Source organism: Somniosus microcephalus, chromosome 22 (genome assembly GCF_052327205.1).
Source record: "Somniosus microcephalus isolate GS21.2 chromosome 22, FLI_Smic_1.0, whole genome shotgun sequence".
In the NCBI taxonomy this organism is placed as follows: Eukaryota; Metazoa; Chordata; class Chondrichthyes; order Squaliformes; family Somniosidae; genus Somniosus; species Somniosus microcephalus.
Genome location: NC_141008.1, coordinates 6,437,874 through 6,460,835, shown reverse-complemented (window position 1 = coordinate 6,460,835; position 22,962 = coordinate 6,437,874). Strand labels below are relative to the sequence as shown.

Below are 22,962 nucleotides of genomic sequence, written 5' to 3'. Positions count from 1 at the left end.
TAGCATTTTCCCCACTACCGGTGTCAGGCTTACCTGTCTATAATTCCCCGTTTTACTCTCTACCACCTTTTTTAAATGGTGGGGTTACATTAGCTATCCTCCAATCCATGGGAACTGTTCCAGAGTCTATATAATTTTGGAAGATGACCAGCAATGCATCTACTATTTCTTGGGCCACTTCCTTAAGTACCCTAGGATGTAGATTATCAGGCCCTGGGGAGTTATCGGCCGTCAATCCCGTCAATTTCCCCAACACCATTTCCCTACAAATACTGATTTCACTCAATTCCTCCCTCTCATTAGACCCTATGTTCCCCGACATCTCTGGGAGGTTATTTGTGTCCTCCTTTGTGAAGACAGAACGTAAGTATGTATTTTATTAGTCCGCCATTTCTTTGTTACCCGTTATAAATTCCCCTGATTGACTGCAAGGGACCTACGCTTGTCTCTTTCCCCCCCCCGCAGATCACAGACACTCCGGGGGGAATTTCCCAGCCCTGGGGAGGCGGGACTGCCGGGAAAATGGCAGAAACTGGGAGTGGGTCCTGACCCCGCTCCCAACCCGCCTCCGTGCCATTTTCCCGGGAGGCGGGTCCCCGAGTCGCGCAGGGACCCGTCTCCTCAAGGCGGGAAGAGGATTAGAGCCAATTAACTGCCTGTTAACGGGTAGTTAACCGGCAGTTTTGAGGCTGTTCCCCATTTTATGCCTGCAGTTGCGGGCTTCCCGACAGCTGCGAACCTCGCCAGGGTCAGCGAGGCGGGCAGTGGGTCTGCGGGGGTGAGAGGGGTCGAATTGTCAGCTGTAGAGGTGATTGATGGGTGCAAGTGTGGACAGGTAAATATGAGAGGTGAGTGTAAAGTGCTGGAAAAAGTTTCCTTACCGTTGCTTCTTTCTGCAGGCTTCAACCTTTGTGGATCCAGAGGTGCCTCATCTCAACGGCAGAGGTGACAGAATGGCTGCTGCATTCTCAGATGCAGCAACCATCTGCTTTCTGCTGAGGGTTGAGGTCTTGGTGAGCCTGTGTGCAAGGGCTCACTTTAGAACAGAGATTGTCAGTGTTTGACAGCTTTGAAAAGCTGTCAAACGCTGACAATTCATCTGTCAAAATGTTTTCGACAGATGAAACGTCATACGCTGATGTCATCTGTCACCGGCTTTCCCTTAATTGGCTGGTAAACCCATAGGGCGGGCTTAACAACGCCAATTAAGGGAAAATAGCGTGGGTTGGTCTAATGTCGCTGGGGGCGGGACTGAAACCCGGAAACCAGAAGTCCCGCCTCCAGCACATCTCCATTGAGAAAATAGAGCCCTCTGTCTCCCTCAGATTGCAGTCACTCTGTCCTTTCCCCAGATTGCTGAAATACTCTTCCCCAGATGACAGAAGCACTCTTTTTCCTACTCCCCACGTCACTGAAGTACCCTTATTTCCCTTCTGGACTTCCTAGTGTCGGTCCTAGATGTAGCTCCTATCTCAAGTTGCTGCTTTGTTCCTTTGCTTTGCAAGCAGAAATTGCTGATTTACAGTGAGGTCAGAAATATTTGCAGCACAGGGTCCAGACCTGGAGAAAAGCTTCGGTTAGGTAGTGGTACAGGTCTGGTTAGTGGTCAGGAACAGGAGGGTGTGACTGCAACTCAGGCAGGTAAGGGGACCCCAGGTGCAGTGCTGGAGGAGCCTCAGGCTTTGCCCTTGTCTAACAGGTACGAGGTACTTGCTGCCTGTGTGGATGAGGGGAAAAGCCTGCAGGATGGATGAGCAAGCTGACCATGGCACCATGGTGCAGGAGGCCATTCAAGTGGAGGGAGTGAAAGGGAATGTAGTTGTGGTGGGGGACAGTATAGTCAGGGGGATAGATATTGTTCTCTGCAGCCGTGACCGAGAGTTCCGAAGGTTATGTTGCCTGCCCGGTGCCAGGATTAAAGACATCTCCTTGCAGCTGGTGAAGAACTTGGAGTGGGAGGGGGCGGATCCAGTTGTCATGGTCCACGTAGGAACCAATGACAGAGGTAGAACTAGGGATGAGGTTCTGCTGAGAGTTTCAGGAGCTAGGATCCAAATGAAAAAGCAGAACCTCAAAGGTAATAGTCTCTGGATTGTTACCTGAGCCGTGCGCCAATTGGCATAGGGACAAACAGATTAGAGGTTTAAATGCGTGGCTCAAAGAGTGGTGTGTGAGAAAGGGGTTTTGGTTCATGGAGCACTGGCACCAATACTGGGGAAAGAGGGAGCTGTTCTGTTGGGACAGGCTCCACTTAAACCGGGCTGGGACCAGTGTCCTGGCGAATCAAATAACTAGGGCATTAGACAGGGCTTTAAACTAATGAAGAGGGAGCGGGAGGATTCAGCAAAGAGTAAATTTAAAAGCAGCGAGAGAAATGTCAAGGATCTGGAGCAGAGTAGAGTTTTAGGTAAAAATAAGCAGAGTGGATCAGGAAGGGACAGAGAGAGTAACAAAGGTCATAGGGCATCAGTGACTGAGGTGACATCAGGGAAAGAGAGAAATAAGGCACTATATCTGAATGCACGAAGCATTCACAACAAAATAGATGAATTAATAGCGCAGATAGAAATTAACAGGTTTGATCTAATAGCCATAATGGAGCCGTGGTTGCAGTGTGGCCAAGGTTGGGAACTAAATATTCCAGGATACCTAACTTTTAGAAAGGATAGGCAAAATGGAAAAGGAGGCGGGGGAGCCCTGATAATAAAGGATGGGATAAAGACAGTAGAGAGAAAGGATCTTAGCTCCGAAAATCAAGAAGTAGAATCAGTTTGGGTGAAGCTAAGAAACAGCAAGGGGCAGAAAACATTGGTGGGAGTTGTTTATAGGCCCCCAAACAGTAGTTGTAATGTAAGGCAGAGTATAAATCAGGTAATTAGAGGCGCATGTAACAAGGGTAATACAGTAATCATGGGGGACTTTAATTTACATATAAACTGGGAAAACCAAATTTGCAGTAATAGTGTGGAGGACGAATTCATGGAATGTCTGCAAGATAGCTTTCTAGATCAGTATGTTGAGGAATCAACTAGGGAACAGGCTATTTTAGATCTAGTATTGTGCAACGAGAAAGGGTTAATTAATAACCTTGTAGTAACGGGCCCTTTAGGGAAGTGTGACCATAATATGATAGAATTTTATATTGAGTTTTAAAGTGACTTAGTTAAATCTGAAACTAGGGTCTTAAATCTAAACAAAGCAAACTACATAGGTATGAGGGGCAAGTTGGCTAAGGTAGATTGGGAAACTACATTGAAAGTTATGACAGTGGAAGAGCATGGCTAGCATTTAAAGAATTTACAACAAATATGCATTCCTTTAAGGCATAAAAACCCCACAGGAAAAATGGTCCAACTGTGGCTAACAAGAGAAGTTAAAGATAGTATTAGATCAAAGGAAGAGGCTTATAATGTTGTCAAAAAGAGCAGTAAGCCTGATGATTGGGAGGATTTTAGAATTCAGCAAAGGAGGACCAAGAAATTGATAAAGAAAGGAAAAATAGAATATGAGTAAACTAGCGAGAGACATAAAAACAGACTGTAAAAGCTTCTATAGATATGTAAAAAGGAAAGGATTAGTGAAAGTAAATGTGGGTCCCTTAGAGGCTGAGACAGGAGAAATTATAATGGGGAATAAGGAAATGGCAAAGACATTAAACAAATACTTTGTGTCTGTCGTCACGGAAGAAGACGCAAAAAACTTCCCAGAAATAGTGGACAACCAAGGGTCGAGCAAGAAAGAGGAACTGAAAGATATTAGTAATAGTGAAAAAGTAGTACTGGAGAGATTAATGGGACTGAAAGCCAATAAATTCCCTGGACCTGATGGCCTACATCCTAGGGTTTTGAAAGAGCTGGCTATAGAGATAGTGGATGCATTGGTTGTCATTTTCCAAAATGCCATAGATTCTAGAACGATTCCCGCGGATTGGAAGGCAGTAAATGTAACCCCACTATTTAAGAAAGGAGGGAGAGAGAAAACGGGGAACTACAGACCAGTTAGCCTGACATCAGTAGTAGGGAAAATGCTAGAATCTATTATTAAGGACGTGGTAACAGGGCACTTAGAAAATAATAACAGGATTGGGCAGAGTCAACACCGATTTATGAAAGGGAAATCGTGTTTGACAAATCTGTTCGAGTTTTTTGAGGTTGTAACTAGCAGAATTGATAAGGGGGAACCAGTGGATGTGGTGTATTTGGATTTTCAGAAGACATTCGATAAGGTGCCACTACAAGAGGTTATGAAACAAAATTAGGGCTCATGGGATGGGGGCAGGGGCAATATACTTGAATGGATTGAGGATTGAATGACAGAAAACAGAGAGTAGGAATAAACGGGTCATTTTCAGGTTGGCAGGCTATAACTTGTGGGGTACCGCAAGGATCAGTGCTTGGGCCTCGGCTATTCACAATCTACATCAATGATTTAGATGAGGGGACCAAATGTGAAATATATAAGTTTGCTGATGATACAAAGCTGGGTGGGAATGTAAGTTGTGAGGAGGATGCAAGGAGGCTTCAAGGGGATATAGACACGCTAAGTGAATGGGCAAGAAGATGGCAAATGGAATATAACATGGAGAAATGTGAAGTTATCCATTTTGGTAGGAAAAATAGAAAATCAGAGTATATTTTAAATAGTGAGTGATTGGGAAATGTTGGTGTTCATAAGGACCTGGGTGTCCTTGTAAACTAATTGCTGAAATTTAACATGCAGGTACAGCAAACAATTAGGAAAGCAAATGGTATGTTGGCCTTTATTACAAGACGATTTGAGTATAAGAGTAAAGACGTCTTACTGCAATTATACAGGGCCCTGGTGAGACCATACCTGGAGTATTGTGTACAGTTTTGGTCTCCTTACCTAAGGAAGGATATTCTTGCCATAGAGGGAGTGCAACGAAGGTTCACCAGACTGGTTCCTGGGATGAGGAGAGATTGAGTAGACTAGGCCTATATTCTCTAGAGTTTAGAAGAATGAGAGGTGATCTCATTGAAACATACAAAATTCTTACAGGGCTTGACAGGGTAGATGCAGGGAGGATGTTTCCCCTGGCTGGGAAGTAGGTTTGCAAAATTCTGGGAATTATAAAAAGAAGAAACTTTCCATGGGAATTTATGGGAATTTTGAGTTTTTTTGCACACTGATGGTTTTTGTCTCTGACCCTTATATTATCTTTGTCATCAAAATAGACATACTATTCCATACAAATAAAAACAGGCTTTCAAAACTTTATTTAGGTTATAATTTTGAACTTTATTGAACCCCCACAAAAAAGACCCATCTAAAATAAAATAAAAAGAGCGTCAGCTTATTTAGCCTGTAATTTGTCCTTATTTTGTCCCTTTGAGTCTTCTACTCATGAGTCTTCTGAGTCTTCTACTCCTCATTGCTCCTCCTGATTCTCTGACTCTGGCTCTGACGTGTCCATTTCCTCCTCTGTGTCACTGTCTAGCTGTGTGGTGGACACTTCTGTATCTGGCTCAATAAGTTGTAGGTTCGCCCGGATAGCCACCAGTTTCTCCACTCTCTTGTTAGTCAGCCTGTTGCGCACCTTTGTATGCGTATTCCCAAAAAGTGACCAGTTTTGTTCAGAGGCCGCTGATGAAGGTGGGATTTGGAGTATCACCGATGCAATGGGTGACAGGGCCTCAGATGCACAAAGTCTCTTCCACTAGGTATGTGCACTGATATGCTTGCATGATTCCCATATCCCGTCCCCATTCCAAAAACCTTGCTTGGTAGAGAACTTTGCCAGACTTCCCAGAACTTTGCCCACGTCCAGATTGAGAGGGTAGAAATCACACTGTAAGCGCTGTTGATCTGTTCTCCAGAAAGTATTGGTCTCCCAACATGCTTTGGGTCCAGCATGCATGCTGCAGCATGAATCGGCTTGACACAAAATTCTTGACGCGTCTGTATGAATTGAACAATTGCCTTCTCCTCTGCTTTGAGCAGCGGGGGTGTGGGTAGGGCAATGCTGATTTGTTCTTTTAAATCAGCAAAAAGCCTGAGAACATCTGACAAGACAGCGTCATCTCCTTCAATCTGAGCAATTGCAGATGCTACTGGTGAGAGTAGTTTAAGGCTGCTAACAACACTCCCAAAACACATCATCCAGCAGTATTTTCTTGATGGTGGTTTCCATATCCCCAGACTGGGATATTGCCATTTCTTGCAGCGACTCCTTACCCTCCAGAAGGCTGTTGTACATTATGACAACGCCACCCCATCTAGTGTTGCTGGGCAGCTTCAGTGTGGTGTTCTTGTTCTTTGTCGTTTGCTTGGAGTTGTAGGTTGCTGCAACTACCTGTTTTTCCCTGACATACTTAACAACTTGCTTGGCTCTCTTGTACAGTGTTTCCATGGTTCTCAAACCCATGATGCCCTTGAGGAGCAGGTTGAGCCCATGAGCTGCGCACCTAATAGACGTAATATTGAGCCCAAGCAGCCTTCATATTCGCAGCATTGTCAGTAACTACTGCAAAGACCTTGTGATCCAAGATTGTTGATGACTGCTTTCAGCTCATCAGCAATGTATCTGCCTGTGGGTCTGTTGTCCTTCATGTTTGCGCTCTTGAAGAACACTGGGAGAGTAGTGGAGACGATGTAGTTTATGATGCCCTCCCCTCGTACATTTGACCACCCATCTGAGATAACTGCAACACAGTCTGCCATCTCTGTCGTTTCTTTGAGCTTTCCTTGGACTCTGTTATACTCCGCCTCCAGCAAATAAGTAGACAAAGCATATCTGGTGGGAGGACAGTATGCAGGGTGAATAACATTGAAAAATCTCTTCCAGTACACATTGTCTGTGAGCATGAGGGGTGAGCCTGTCGCATATACAGCTCGAGCAAGGCACTCATCTGCATTCTTCTGGCTATGGTTATCCATTGTATCAAAGAACCTTCCAAGTGGGCCAGGAGTTGTTGATGATAAGGAGCCTGATGCTGAATGTGAACCATCATCTTCTTGGATGGAAGCAGAGGAACTCTGGGTTGACTGCTGTGAGCTTTGAGTGAAGTTGTTGCATTTGGATAAATGCTGCTGCATCTTTGTGGCATTCTTTACATATGGCTTTGTACAGTGTTTGCACATTTACCAGTCTTTCCATCTTTAATGCCTGGGGTAAAATGCTTCCACACATCTGACAGTAAATGTTGCATTGTTCTATGCAGAGAAGAGGGCATTCATCTCTGTGTCGAACTGCGGTCGATCAGCACGATTGCAACAGGGTGAGTAAATTTTTCCTGATGCTCCATGTGATGGAAGCATGACCTGTGTACGCCGACGCTACATCACCAGTAGAGGGAGCTAATTGCTCATCCACTCATCCAACCAATCAGGACACATTTGTTCACAGTCACACACAAAACTTGTAATTATTAAAACAAGCCAAGTAAGAAGATAAACATATTGATTAAGAAATTCCTTAATAATTAAGATTCCATCTCTGTTAGTAATTTTAAGAGAGGACCTGTGGGGGAAAAAAAATGAAAGAAATACAAAAAAAAACAATATTATGCTAGCATGTGCTTTTTTGGGCAAAATTCCCAAGCTAAACTTCCCGTGGAAAATGTCCGGAAATTTACCGGAAACTTTCCACCCCTTCGCAACCCTACTGGGGAGTCTAGAACCAGGGGTCACAGTCTCAGAATAAGGGGTCGGTCATTTAGGACTGAGATGAGTAGAAATTTCTTCACTCAGATGGTGGCGAATCTTTGGAATTCTCTACCTCAGAGGGCTGTGGAGGCTCAGCCGTTGAGTATATTCAAGACAGAGATCAATAGATTTTTGAATATTAAGGGAATCAAGGGATATGGGGATAGTTCAGGAAAGTGGAGCTGAGGTAGAAGATCAGCCATGATCTTATTGAATGGCGGAGCAGGCTCGAATGGCCAACTCCTGCTCCTATTTCTTATGTTCTTAAAGCAGCAGTATGAAGCAGTACAAAACACCAGCTCCTTGCTGCTGATCCCACCCTGACCGCCTACACTCCAAAATTAAACTCCAGAAAACCCATAGGAACGCCATAGAAATACATGTGAAACCCACAAGGTGTTGAAAACAATCCTCCCATCCCTGAAGCCTGTAGGGGAACCTACAGGCCCCACTGACATAAACAAAAGGCTGAAGTTTATCACGTCTGATAGTGCTGAACAAGCAAAACATAATAAATTCAGACGGTTCTTGAATTATTTTCCTCACAAATTCACAGCTGAACTACTGTGTCTCTGTCACAGTTTATGGGTATTTACACTAGATATTCTCTCTGGCTCAACATCACCAGCCACTCCTGTAAGCAGACCTCATGTCCTCTACGATATGGAGTGTACCCTGCCCAATATCTGGCTGCAGCCCACTCGAGCCCAGTGACTCACCACGTGCAGATCCCGCCTCTATACTACCCTCTAAAGTACGCGCAGTGTCATTATCTGAGCTGGTGCCTTTGACTGTCAGGTCGAGTGACTGTGTCTTCTCCATCACTTGCCTCCTTGTTCCTCCTGCACTGGCTAGGCTGGTTGTTGTTCTTGGGTATCTGAAGGGAGAAAGGCACAAGGGTAGGGTTGTGGTGGGGGGGCGGGAAAGCAAGATATACATGCTTACACCATCAGAAGATTGTGGGATGAGGGGTAAGTGGGATATGAGAAGAAGGATTAGATATGAGCATACCGTCATCATCAATGTTTTCAGCCTTGCTGATCGCCACGGCCTCAGTGATGGCCCCATCAATGATTTCCAGCACTGTCTCCTCCAGCTGGATCAGCTTCTGCAACCGTGGCACCCTTGGCCTCTCTTTCTTCCCCCCCCCCCCCCCCCCCCCCGGCCTGTAAGCTGCTGCTGGCGGGGTTTATGCATCACCTTGGCCTGCAAGAGAAAAAGAAGTGTGTCAGTGAGTGTGGTGCAATGTGTTTGGGTGATGTGCTGGTTGAATAGACATGGTTGTGTGCAAGGTGTGAGATGTGGGTGTGAGGCTTGCAACAGTGGTAAGTCTGTGAGGGTGACGTGAAGCTATGATTGTGAGGTATGGGTCGTGATTGCTAGAGATTGTTGGCAGGTGAGTGATGGGGGTGTGGTGCATTGAGCAGTGTGAGGCTAGTGGTGCAGTTGGTGGGATGGCATTTGAAGATTAATTCACTGACCTTGACCACAAGTGTGAGGTCCTTAAACTTCTTTTGGCACTGGATTCAGGTCCTGGGGAAAAGACTGCTTCAGGAATCTGCTCCACTGCCGCCTTACAGTCAGTCTGGAGGGCCTCCTTGACCCGCTGCAGGTAGAGGACCTGTCTCCTCCTATCGACCCTCTGCACTAAGGCCTCCAGTGCTGTGTCGGAGAACCGAAGTGCCCTTTCTCTGCCCTGTTGTGCCATTGGTATCTGCCCCTTTCCTTAACTACACTAAGAATGAGGTGCTTATTTCAGAAAGCACCTCCCCTTTAAGAAGTGCAGTCTGTGTTTCACACTGCAGGCTACCTTTAAATAGAGATCACACTTCCCATGAAATTGGGCCCCCTGCTGAACGCTGAGCCAACTAGCAGGGTGTTCAGCACTGGGATCAGCGCTTCAATCATGTTAATTAGCAGGCAGCACGAATTTCAGTGGGCACGGGCAGATCGCACATTGCAATCCCCGCGCCTGTTTTCGGGCCATATCAAATTTAGGCCCCTAACAGTTTTTTGGCAAGTACAAAGCCATGGAAAAGTTGGGGGGGCTGGGGGTGGAGCTGTGGTTGGGGGGAGGAAAGAACAAAGAAGGTCTCCAGTATGGTAGAGGGCTGATAATGTAGAGAATTAAATTATAGCTGTAGAGAATTAAACTGCAGAAACATGATCCTAAAGAGTGTTATAAATTGCCACCCTTGAAGATTGAAGATACTTTTGCAAATTCATGGTCACTTCTATAACCTGAAGGGTTTATAGTAATGGATGGATTTGTTAATATTTCTTCTGTCTAAAATGGTCCTGTTTAATATCGATGAACGAAGCATAAAGATTTGACCTCCTCCAAAAAGACAGTATTTAGTATGATTTAAAAGCCACTTTAGAAAAGGAACATACAAAACTTCTGTTCTGGGTCCTGTTTATTAGGAACAAGCTATCGAAGTGCTAACACGATCAAGTCTGGAGGTTGAATTGGCAGCGAAAGACCGTGAGATAATGCAGTTAGTTGAGGACGTGCAGAGGTTGCAGGCAAATCTGACCAAACTCCGTGAGACCTCAGCAAGTCAGGTTTCGCAGCTAGAGCAGCAGCTCAGTGCAAAGAACAGCACACTCAAGGTAAGAGAACACTGCTCAATTTCTAGATTATAGGCTTTATAAAATTAATGTACTCGTGGCAGATTTCAGACCATGCTTTTATCCTGTAATTTCTGATGCATGTATGATTTCTTGCCTTACTTTGCAAGTCAACAGATTCCTTTTGCATCTGTCTAGCTGTGCCAGGGTTACATTCTGGTTTAAATTAGACAGACACTTAATCATTAGAGGGATTGGGGTAAGCTCCTATGTAGCAATGTGGTGTGGAGTGTAGCTGATACAGAGGCTCATTGCTGAACAGGGCAAATAATTTACAGGGATTAAAGAATTTGCAGTTCAGGTAGGGAACTGTGTAAACTAGAGCTTCCCGAACTTTACTTATTGCGAACCCTCTTCCAGATTTACCAGCCGCCCCTGTACCCCTACCAGCAGACAGATTTAATATTTTAACCCCTTTAATGCCCAAGCATTGTACAAAATGTACAAATTATAATACACATATACAGCTTAGTGTACGATGATTCGAGGTGAGGGCTCTGAACGTCATCGTCTGTGTATTGTGTTCTCATTGGTGCCTCTTGAAATAAATTAACTACTTTGTAAAACAAATTTCCAGAGTTTTAAAGCTTCATCTGAGTAGCCTGTTATGAAAATGCAATAAATAAATAAAATAATTAATAAATAAAATCCACCATTAGTCAATTTCTCCCGTGTACCCCCCCAGAAATGTCTCGCATACCCCGAGGGTTACGCGTACCACAGTTTGGGAACCCGTGGTGTAAGTTACGCATCATTTCAACTGAACAGATGAGAAATTATTCTTACCTCATTGAAAGGTAGTCTTTTAGGAAATAGGGGCGATAGCTGTATGATTGCATTGGGAATGTTTTGCATCGGGTTTTTGAGGTTAATCAAGAAGTTATCTTATCTACCCAAAGGTGAGTTTTGCAGGATGTTCCTTTTTGTGCTGTTGGGCTGAACACTAAATGACTGCACTGTTTATAGTGGACTGTTGTGTTTTTATTACATTTTATAAATCATTCTGTCTCTTTTGAAGCAACTAGAGGAAAAGCTAAAAGGACAGTCTGACTATGAAGAGGTTAAAAAAGAGCTGAGGTGAGTGTTGATTGAAGATGTAGTTTCTGTTATTTGTACATGTTGTTAAAAGTGATGATCTTGGCATGAAACTTCAGTTGCAATTCACTTGTATTTCTAGGAAACGACTTGGCTTATTTCCCTCTCCTAAGGTTATGGAGTCAGTTCTCCCTGGTGAGGAGAAGTGTATAGTCCAAACCACAGACAAACCCAAGAGCTCTGTTCCTCAAAGATCTCCCAAGAGTGCACTTAAGAGGTGAGGGATGGAACCCCACCTCCATAGTTTCCCCTGGGACTTTCCACAGATGGCTTGGCCAAGACTTGTCCTTCAGGGAAGCCCTGAATGTGAATGTCAGTGGCGGGTTGGATTTGATTTGGGATGTTGTCATCAGGAGAACAGATCTGCACTTTTGTAGCTGCTGGGTCACCTCCTGCAAAATGTATTTCATTTTAATTTTCATATCAATAGAACTTTGTTTTTGTGGCCCTTCCTCACTCCTTTCTTTGATCGATAGTTCTGTTAGATGTGCACATTTTCCAGAGGCTCTAATAAGCCAGAATTTGGATGAGGCAGTATCCAAAACTGTAAAGCTCTAATACCGTCTGGTTATTTATACTGCGGACACTATAGAGTTATAGAATCACAGAAGGAGGCCATTTGGGCCATTATGACTGTGCCAGCTCTTTGAAAGAGCTGTCAATGTAGTCCCACTCCCCTGCTCTTTACCCGTAGCCCTGAATTTTTATCCTTTTCACGTATATATCCAGTTCCCTTTTGAATCTGCTTTCACCACCCTTAAGGCAGTGCATTCTAGCTAACAGAAAAAAAATGTAACTGGCACATCCACCAGAATAGAGCACACTTTTTCTTCTGAAGATTGTTTACATCATCTTCAAAAAAAAAATGTTTTTCCTCTCCATAATCCATTTATTTTTCTCACTGAAGAGTTCCAGAACATGAGAGGTCTACTTTTGTTTCAGAAAATGAATCTAAATGTAAAACGTAGCTCGCTCTTCTGACCCCCAGTGTACATTGTGACGCTGTGATTGACAGACTGGACAGTACAGAAGTAAAAAGTAATCACTTTAAATTCAGTTCAAAGAACTTTGCCTTTTAATTTATTACAATGAAATGAATTGACATCTGACATTTCATGGATTATTTTGGTTAGTACTGAGGATTTCAACAAAAAGAGTGGTATCCTACAGCTTTGAGCAGTATTTTGACAAGCGCAGCAATTTATTTTAACGACACTACTTGGCATTTTACAATTTCCACACACAAAAGTCTTAAGATGGAATATGGAAAATGTTCAGAGATTTCAGACTCAAGCTCACAATACCTCAAGCCTTGTTCTTCAGGGAATTCAATCTTTCTCCATCGTGTTACCTTTCATTTTGTGCTTTAGTCTGGTTGCTGAAGTACAAATGGTCTGACTGAGAGAAGTCTGCTCCCACTATGATTATACAGCACCACCTGTCCTACAGTTCAACAGAGCTATACTTTTTTCTTTTACTAACCGTTCACTTTCCAGAAGCAAGTTAAAATACTTTCATATGTGCTGGCCTATGAAACTGTCATGGTGATACTAATTTAAACTAGTTAGGAGAAACTCTAAATGCTTCAATGTTTTATCAGTTCAAAAGTAAGCATCTTTTCAAAAACAAAAAGCCCCACTGTTCCTACATTGAAATCCACTTTCCCTCTGGACATTGTGGTGAACGGTCTGGGCTGGCTCCTGGTGCCTTGGTAACAAAGCAGTTCCCTCTCCATTAGAGCCATCCAGAAATTGGTCCTTTTTCCTCGCTGGTTGAGTGCTCTGCACCAGTCACAACATTTTACTTGGAAACAGGGTGCTGATGTAGAGTAGTGAGAAAAGCTGTTATTAGTATCTGGTAATATAGATAAATGTCTGTAATGATTCTTACATTCATAAACATTAATTACTATAAGACAATTTAAATTCATTTGGAGCAATTTAACTACTTAATGGGATCCATATTTTCTGCTTATTAGTATGGCTAAAATTACACGCCCTGCTCCACTCCATATATAGTCTTTCAGCGGAGTAGTAACTTTAGGTGAAATGTGTGGGTTCATGGCGAAGAATAATAACTAAAAATTTTACTGGCAAATGAAAAAAACTTGAAAAAAGCAGCATATCCACATTGGACCAGATGATGGCTTGTTCTGACATGTATAGTGCGTCCACAGAGAGTAAGGTTTTTTAAAAATGTTCAGGTAACAATAGTCTATTCATGAAATCAACAACTCGGTGATAAGTACAAAAAATAAACAGAAAATTAACTTCTGATCTTTTCTAATTTTGTATGCAGTTCCAAAATGAACTGAAATTCTACATTTTTTAATTTGTTTATGGGATGTGGGCGTCGCTGGGAAGGCCAGCATTTATTGCCCATCTCTAGTTGCCCTTGAGAAGGTGTGGAGCTTGCATTTATTTTAATTTATTTCTCAGTAGAAGGTACTTTCATAGTAAATATATGAAGTTCTTCACTCTGACGTGGCACCCATTTGGCTTTGGATGTAAACCAGTGCCTCCTTATTATAGGGACAACTTCAATTTATTTCAGCAGGTGTGGAATGTTGTACTTGTGCAGAATTAGTTGTGAGTAAAGTATTTGTGTGGTGCAGGTGTAGCTTATCAAAGTTGTAATGGGCAGTGGGCCAGCCAATTGGAGGTATATTTTGAACCGTAGAACCATATCTTTCAAGTATTTCTAGATTGTTACCTACTTTGAAAAGGTGTTGGTATATCTATGTTCTTTGGATGGAGACATGATTTTTGAGTTTCGGTAGAGAAAGAGTCCTCCTGCTATTTGTTTAGCCAGATGAGAAGGGGGTGGGTGGACGTGTGTAAACATTAGAAAATGCCTAACCCAAGATTTTTATACTTGGATGTGTTTAAACTGTTTCTGGGAACTAAAAAGGTTTTCCAAATAAAATTAAACTTGGCTAAAATTAAGTTCTGAAGGTTGGCTTTTGCATTGTTGCTATTGAAGCCAAGATTTAGTACGTGAGATGATACTTTTAAGAATAAATTGGCATTAGCAGCAACAACTTGCATTTATATAGCGCCTTTACTGTGGTAAAATGTCCCAAGGTGCTTCACAGGAGAGTTATCAGACAAAATTTGACACCAAGCCACATAAGGAGGTATTCGGGCAGATGACCAAAAGCTTGGTCAAAGAGAGAGGTTTTAAGGAGCGTCTTAAAGGGAGAGAGAGATCGAGTGGCGAAGAAGTTTAAAGAAGCTAAGTTGTATGCACACTCTATTTCCTGCAAGGAAGGTGTGCCAACACAAGAAGTTAGTGAGTCCTCAAACACACGCCTTGCGGAGCAGCAGTACAAGTCTGTTACATTGGGACACCTTTGTGTTAATCCAGTTATTTTTATTAACCAAACTGTGCAGGATGTACGAGACTTGAATGGGTGACTGAGCAGATGTTCCCTTTAATGAATGTCCTCATTAATGGGATATTGCTGTAATTGCAAGATGGTCAAAACTGTGTTTGTGGAAAAGCTGTCAAGGTGTCAGAGTAAACAGTTAAAAATGTGTACTTTTCACTATCAAAATCTTTTCCCTTTTTATCTTTACCCTGTATCTAAGACAGAGCAAACCGTAAGTTCATGCTTACTGTGCTATAAATCTTTATAAATAACGTGCATTTATATAGCATCTTTAACGCAGTAAAACATCCCAAAGTGCTTCAAAGGAGCACAGATAATGTTTTGCTATTAAATTGAGACATTTCTAGGGAGCCACACCATGCCATGTTGGAAGCATTTACTCTGGTCCCAGGTTTAGCACATTAAGACTGTTTGTTTCAGATGGTAGTTCTGAAATTATGGCAGAGTGAAGATTGGTTCCTTCATTCTCTGCTGAGACACGGGCAGTATTTGTCATAGTAATGTTCTGATTAGAATACACAGTAATGGCACATTTTTATTTTAACAAATAATTCATTGTAGATTGAGACAGTTCACAGTAGTAACTGATCTGACATGAATAACCCCTAAAGCATTGCAAGCTTCACAATCAGCACGGGGGGTTTGAAAGCTTTTGACAGCTTAAAATGTTACATTCTTATTAACCTTTATATTTGCCCTCTAAAAACCCTTATGGAATTGCATATGCAGCAAACTGGTTGACTTTTTAACATTACTTTGCGGCTCTGCTAGTTATGTTGAAATATTTGTTGGTGAAATGAAAAGCTTTAGTTATAACATTGTACAGTGATGATATTGCCAGTTTAAGTATTTCTTCTGTGTATTGACACTTGGAAGTGCAGTTATTGCTCTTAGTACCCTGGATAAATGGGAATGTTTGGAGGTGAATGGGGGAATTTGTCTTGCTGTAATTGCTTGTGCCAATGCCAGGACATTATTAAACAATAAACCACCCTTTCCCCCTATTCCAGTATCTTGAAGTCCATGGAATTTGTACCATCGGAAGGATCTGGATCACAGGTACGTTCTGTTCAAATCTAATCATTTTCTGTACTTGATATAAATTCCAATTTATCGTGAGAAATAAAGCAAGTAGTATATAAGTGCCATCCAGCAATGTAATGAATTATGGTAGAGATTCTGAAATTCCTGGGGGAAGATTTGGGCCGGGGTGAGAAGATTTGCACATAGAAACCAATATTTGTTTTCAGTAGATTTGAAACTTTTAAGGATCCGAGTTTTGGACAAGTACAGGAAACTTTCTGGTATCCGGCACAGACGGGACCGACGTGGTGCCGTTTCAGCAACAATTCCGGATAACCGAACGCTATAGTGAAAGATACGGACTTTAGAGCTCCATATGAAGCAACAAACCCTGTTGCTTAGCAACAGCTTCAGAACAATGTTCAGAAGTTGCAAGCATCTCTGTAGCTTATCAACAGCTGCAGCCAAACCCTTGTCTTCCTCAGTTTGTTGCTGTGCAAGTAATAAAAGTTATAAAAGTTAGCTGAAACCGACTCCTGAATTTTGCCGGTTAACCGACATTTCCGGTTATTTAGGGGCCGGTTAATCGAAAGTTTCCTGTATCTCACTCTGCAGATTTCATAAAGCGCCCGGATATTTTTATTTGCTTTATTAACGATGGTTTTATGTCTACACCAATGTTCCTTGGGTGTATCTCAATCAATCCCCCATTATTGTTAAAGACAGTCAATCCAGGGCACTGCAGAGACATAAATACTACATATAACAGATCCCATTAAAGAGTACATACATGTGTACCATAGAAAAAGTTCATTTGAAACATTTTATTTTAGTAGTAACATGTAGCTGAATTCTAATTTTGCCTGTAACTTTCTAATACTCCAGTAATATGTTTGTATCAGTATTTAAATAAAACGCTGCTTAAATATTACAGGAAAGGCTGCAGTTGGAATAATTTGCATTCATGTATAATGCTGTAATTCTGCTGTGATGGGAAAGCTTGGGAAATTTACAACAAATTGCTTTAGCAGATATTTGTGCATTTTGAAAGCTGCACAGAACCAAATCATTTTTACATTACAGGAATGTAATGACTTGGCATAGAGTTGCAGAGCATATGTGTGCGTGGTACATTGAAAAAAGGACTCATTCTCTTTCTGTTAAAATAATTTGAAAGCATAACCAAGCGTGACTTTAATGTTGCCTTTAGATGTCTGGTGCTAGTATATGCAGTACCTTTACCATTACTGACACATGCTTTGTACCTATCACTAGTATTTATAGTAACTCATTGAAGTGTAATATGAAAATGCTCATCTTGTGCTTTTGAGTATTGTTTAACTTAAATACTAAATCAAAATGACAGGAGGGAATTAAAAATCCCACACAAGTTGAATATTATCCTTTTAAATGTTAATGGTAATCAGTATTGAAAGTATAACTATCTTTTCTTTATAAGTTGTACTTTTACAGATTGATCTCTTGCACCTGAGCAGATGAAAGTCTTTGTTTTACTTCACATGTCTAGAACTTAACATGTCATCAGCTGCTGCCTTAATCAGAGAACATAATGTGCCTTTTCATTGCTTTGAGCAGAATTTCAAGGAAATATAAAAGCTACGCTGGGCACAGGAGTCTATGGGAGGAGCTGGCATCTTTAGAATGGGGGGAGGTGGTGGGGGGTGGTCACTGAGACAGGAGTGTCTTTGTTACTTCACAGTTCATGAGCTACAAATCTTGAGTTAGGATAATGAAGGGTGTGGGTGAGGAGAGAATTAGATCATGGGATTCCAGTTCTCCTCATTTACTGTTCTTACTGGTACCATTGAAATTATTGCAACAGTTTTGTTAGATCGTTAAATTTCTTGGGGTTTTGTAGATTTTTTAAAGAATCTATGTTTAGTAAGAAACTACTTTACTTATCATGAATGAGGTGTGATAATCTACAGAGAACATCTCATCATTTAAAGTAATTATCAAAAAGTAGAAAGCACTGGTAAACTTCTGCATTATAATGCATAATTTATAGTGCAATATAAATAGATCATAGCATTTTGCCACTACACTAATATTGTATAGGGTAATCCATTTCTTAATGTAAAAACCCACATTTTATGATCTTGCATGTCAGTTTTATGAAACTTAGTGTAAAATTGGTGTTAAATCTAAAAATAATATTAAGTCACGATTGAAATCTTTGATGCAAATAATATTAAAGTATTCTTTATTTTCCAAATCGGAAATGCCAATTTGTGAGAGTGTTAAAGTTGACTGTAAACCTTCAGAGACCAGTAGTATTTCTGTATCAAGTCTGTAAAAAGAGGTTAATGCTTTGATGGCAGGATAAAATGACAAAGCCCCTTATCCACCCACACACAAACATCTAAACCCCCTCTTTCCTTCCAGATCTGTTGGTGAATAGAATTCAGCTAACATCAGAAACATCAAATCCCAGCTAGGACTAAGACCAAGGGTTGGATTTTGGGATAGAGACAAAAATCAGTTTTCCTAGGGTGTGAGGATAACCTATTTGATTATTATAGACAATCTAAGGTTTACTTGGGAAGTGGAGGAAAGGGTTAAAGGCAAGATAACACAGCATGTCATGTTCTCACTGTGGTTTGTCATACTGAACATTATGCATATTTTTAGAATATCAATTTTTTTGTGGGAGTGGGGAAGAGAGCAGAAATCTTGTTTCTTTGCCAGAAAGCTTGAACAGGCATGTAAGATTGTTTTGTAAAATCTTTTTATGTCTACCAAAGGAGGAGAGTGTGCATTAGTTTCAAAATATTGAGAGAATGCACATTTACAGATGATTTACATCAATTCATCCTGTGTGCTCTTCAATAAACAAAGAGCTTTGCCAGGTTTTTTAAAGATGGTGCCTTTAAAGGACTTCTGTGCTGAAAGAGGTTGCCTTGGGCTACATGTCTGCCGTTAATTTTGATTCTTAATGAATCCTTGATTAAGCAAGATGAGTACTGAAATATCACACGTTTAACATTAAGTAAATCTGACTACATTACTGTTGCTTTATCAGGACACATCCAAAACCCTAGAGGTACTTCTACTGGAGAAGAACCGCTCATTGCAATCTGAAAATGCAACTCTGCGTATCACCAACAGTGACCTTAGCGGTAGGTCTTTGCATTTGCAGCTTATATAGCTGTGCTTGGGGAGTGTGAGAACCAGATCCTGAGATCAAACCTGCACTAGTGCATGGCAGCAAGATTAATGTGTATTACACCATCCGAAAGCACTAAATTGTGTTTGTGTATTTGTACAGACTGGGTAATAGGAAGAAGCTTTCAGACCTTGGAGACAGTGGTTTAAAAAAAGAACAGATTTTTGCCTGAGTTTTATCTTGATGCATTTGGGTATATAAGCTGTGTTTTTTCTCATTGGTTTATGTCTGAGTATATATTCAATAGCGATTACAGTATTTAATTAAATGTAATTAATGTCATTTTGTATTTGCTGCAATTATCTCTCTGGGTAGGGTTTTATATCTGTTAAGCTAACACATTGCTTGACTGTGGCACTTATACAAAGTAAATGTTTGGTATGGGCTGCTTAAATGCTTGTCAGGGATTCTCTAGGCTGCCATTTACAAGAAAGGTACAAACAACAAATGCATGACATCTGTCTTTGGGGGCTAGTCTGGCATATTCAAATTTGACCAGTCGCGTCAGCAGAAAAGCCCTTTTTAAACCTGCAATTTTGGGCTAAAGTTTGCTATTTTTCATGGTTTTACTTTTCACTCCCCCATAATGCATTGTGTTTGACCTTTCTTGTAGGGTCAGCTGGGAGAAATGGGAAAGACCGACCTGAGAGTCTGCGCCCTTCGACCTCACCATCCTCCCCTCCCTCTAAGTTGCTGCGCAACGCGAATGAGCAGGCTTCCAGTGCTAATGGTACGCACCAATTCTCACCGACGGTTTTAGGTCAAGATTTTTTCAACTCGTCATTGACAAGCTCCCCGTTCCCCCTGGCCTCTGCAGGGAAATTTGCACTAAACTCGCTTCTTCAGCGGCAGCTAATGCAGTCCTTCTACTCCAAGGCAATGCAGGATGCGGGAAGCACAACCATGCTTTTTCCAACAGGTCCCTACAGCACAAACTCCATATCGTCCCCAAGCCCCATCCAGCAGAGCTCTGACCTGAACGGAATGATCCCTTCACCCAGCCAGTCAGAGAGCGCTGGAAGCATATCTGAGGGCGAAGAGCTGGACACGGCGGAAATTGCACGGCAAGTTAAAGAGCAGCTGATCAAGCACAATATTGGCCAACGGATATTTGGACATTATGTACTGGGGTTGTCTCAAGGCTCTGTAAGTGAGATACTGGCCAGGCCCAAACCATGGAATAAGCTGACTGTTCGAGGGAAGGAGCCTTTTCACAAGATGAAGCAGTTCCTGTCCGATGAACAGAACATTCTGGCCCTGCGGAGCATCCAGGGCAGGCAAAGAGGTGGGTGATGGATTTTACTTCCTTAATTCTAAATATCTTAAAGAGACAGTATTCCTACAGATGTCCTATCTTGCCTAGACAAAATATGACTTAAAAATGATTTTGGACAGTCTGGTAGCCTGGCATTGGTTGTACCAAACAAGGGCGGTAGCACGAATGAGGGGAGGGCAAATTTGAGGATGGAATTGCGTGGGAGGAAAATGACAAAAAGGAAGCAAGAAAATGATTTTTTTTAACATTAGTTATTCTTAATTTCTTATAAATTTTGACAACAGCTCCTCACTATAATCCAACACACCACGTCTTCATGTACTGTGTTTATGGAGCTATGGCTAAGAGAGAAACAACATTAAAGCCTCTTTACAGCTGCTCCCCTGATAGGTCAGTGAATAACTGCAGTGCCTACTGTGGTACTGAGCCATATGCTCAGGATGGTCCCTGGTCTGTTCTGAGTTAGCTGATCTCAGTGTGAGTGTGCCAGTAAGCCTCACTGGCCCTTGGCTGGGAAGATGGCAAAATGTTGGAGTCCATTATTAAGGAAACAGTAACAGAGCATTTGGATAAACATAATTTAATAGGACAGAGTTTATGAAGGGGAAGTCATGTTTGACAAATTTGCTCGAATTCTTTGAGGATGTAACATACAGGGTGGATAAAGGGGAACCAGTGGATGTAGTGTATTTGGACTTCCAAAAGGCATTTGACAAGGTTCCACACAAAAGATTACTGATCAAGATAAGAAATCACGGGATTGGGGGTAATATACTGGCATGGGTGGAAGATTGGCTATCTAACAGAAAACAAAGAGTTGGGATAAATGGTTCATTCTCGGGCTGGCAATCAGTAACTAGTGGTGTTCCGCAGGGGTCAGTGCTGGGACCCCAACTCTTTACAATCTATATTAACGATTTGGAGGAAGGGACCGAGTGCAACATATCCAAGTTTGCCGACAATACAAAGATGGGAGGGAAAGCAGTGAGTGAGGAGGACATAATAAACCTGCAAAAGGACATAGACAGGCTAAGTGAGTGGGCAGAGATTTGGCAGATGGAATATAATATTGGAAAGTGTGAGGTTATGCACTTTGGCAGAAACAATCAAAGAGCAAGTTATTATCTAAATGAAGAGAAACTGCAAAGTGCTACAGTACAAAGGGATCTGGGGGTCCTGGTGCATGAAACACAAAAAGTTAGTATGCAGGTGCAGCAGGTGATCAGGAAGGCCAATGGAATCTTGGCTTTTATTGCAAGGGGGATGGAGTATAAAAGCAGGGAAGTCTTGCTGCAGTTATACAGGGTATTGGTGAGGCCACACCTGGAATACTGCGTGCAGTTTTGGTTTCCATATTTAAGAAAAGATATACTTGCTCTCGAGGCGGTTCAGAGAAGGTTCACTCGGTTGATTCCGGAGATGAGGGGGTTGACGTATGAGGAAAGGTTGAGTAGGTTGGGCCTCTACTCATTGGAGTTCAGAAGAATGAGAGGCGATCTTATCGAAACATATAAGATTGTGAGGGGGCTTGATCGGGTGGATGCGGTGAGGATGTTTCCACTGATGGGTGAGACTAGAACTAGGGGGCATAATCTTAGAATAAGGGGCTGCCCTTTCAAAACTGAGATGAGGAGAAACTTCTTCACTCAGAGGGTAGCAAATCTATGGAATTTGCTACCCCAGAGAGCTGTGGAAGCTGCAACATTAAATAAATTTAAAACCGAGATAGACAGTTTCTTAGCAGATAAGGGAATTAGGGGTTACGGGGAGAGGGCAGGGAAGTGGACGTGAGTCTAGATTCGGATCAGCCATGATCCTATTGAATGGCGGAGCAGGCCCGAGGGGCCGTATGGCCTACTCCTGCTCCTATTTCTTATGTTCTTATGTTAACCAGGATTCCTGCTTATGACTGCTGCCCACCAACGTTGGGTGAGGACAGGATTGAGCCCCCATTGTCTAGGTTCATACATGAGATCGGCTGGTGCTCGTGGAGCCATACCCAACCATGACTCAGCATCCATTGTGGTTGAGGGAGGAATACCATTGGAAATACTCTTCACTGCAAGTTGGATTGGTGCATTATAGAAAGGAACCGCTGCATAATTAAAAATCAAAACAGGTTGGAATGGACAACATGGCTGCTTTTTATTTCCACAAAGAATTGCCATGTAATATTCAAGTTGAATTTTTCTAGGGACTCGGAATAGCTACTTGATACTGTGACAGTTACAGAAAATAGATTTGACTTTGAACATTGCAACTTAAAATGTTAATAGGCCTACTAAAAGGAATACTGTGTCTTTAAGCTACCATACTGATATTGCAATGTGATTGTAGTTTGCAGAGTGTTGAAATGCAACACAGCTCTTATTTCCATCCGATAGCAAAATACTGCGGATGCTGGAAATCCGAAATAACAACAGAAAATGCTGGAAAAACTCAGCAGGCCAGGCAACATCCGTGGAGAGAGAAATAGAGTCGACGTTTCAAGCCGTCCTGACGAAGGGTTTCGACCTGAAACGTTGACTCTATTCCTCTCTCCATGGATGTTGCCTGGCCTGCTTAGTTTTTCCAGCATTTTCTGTTGTTATAACTTATTTCCATCCATCAGCATAGTCATTTTAATACATTTCCAGAATTGATGTTTTTCGGGAGGGCAGGGTTGACTTTTGGCAGTGGTATTTCCTTTCAGTA

The 22,962-nt window shown here is 42.1% G+C and overlaps 1 protein-coding gene across 1 annotated transcript in view; it reads left to right on the top strand.

Annotated features, from left to right (window-relative positions):
* Positions 1-22,962, top strand: part of cux1a (cut-like homeobox 1a) — a 436,348-nt gene that overhangs the window by 299,167 nt on the left and 114,219 nt on the right. The window contains exons 12-16 of the mRNA XM_085965092.1: positions 10,090-10,278; positions 11,315-11,373; positions 15,793-15,841; positions 18,849-18,945; positions 19,606-20,277. Coding sequence (XP_085821218.1) covers positions 10,090-10,278; positions 11,315-11,373; positions 15,793-15,841; positions 18,849-18,945; positions 19,606-20,277 — 1,066 coding nt within the window. The remainder of the gene's footprint in view (positions 1-10,089; positions 10,279-11,314; positions 11,374-15,792; positions 15,842-18,848; positions 18,946-19,605; positions 20,278-22,962) is intronic.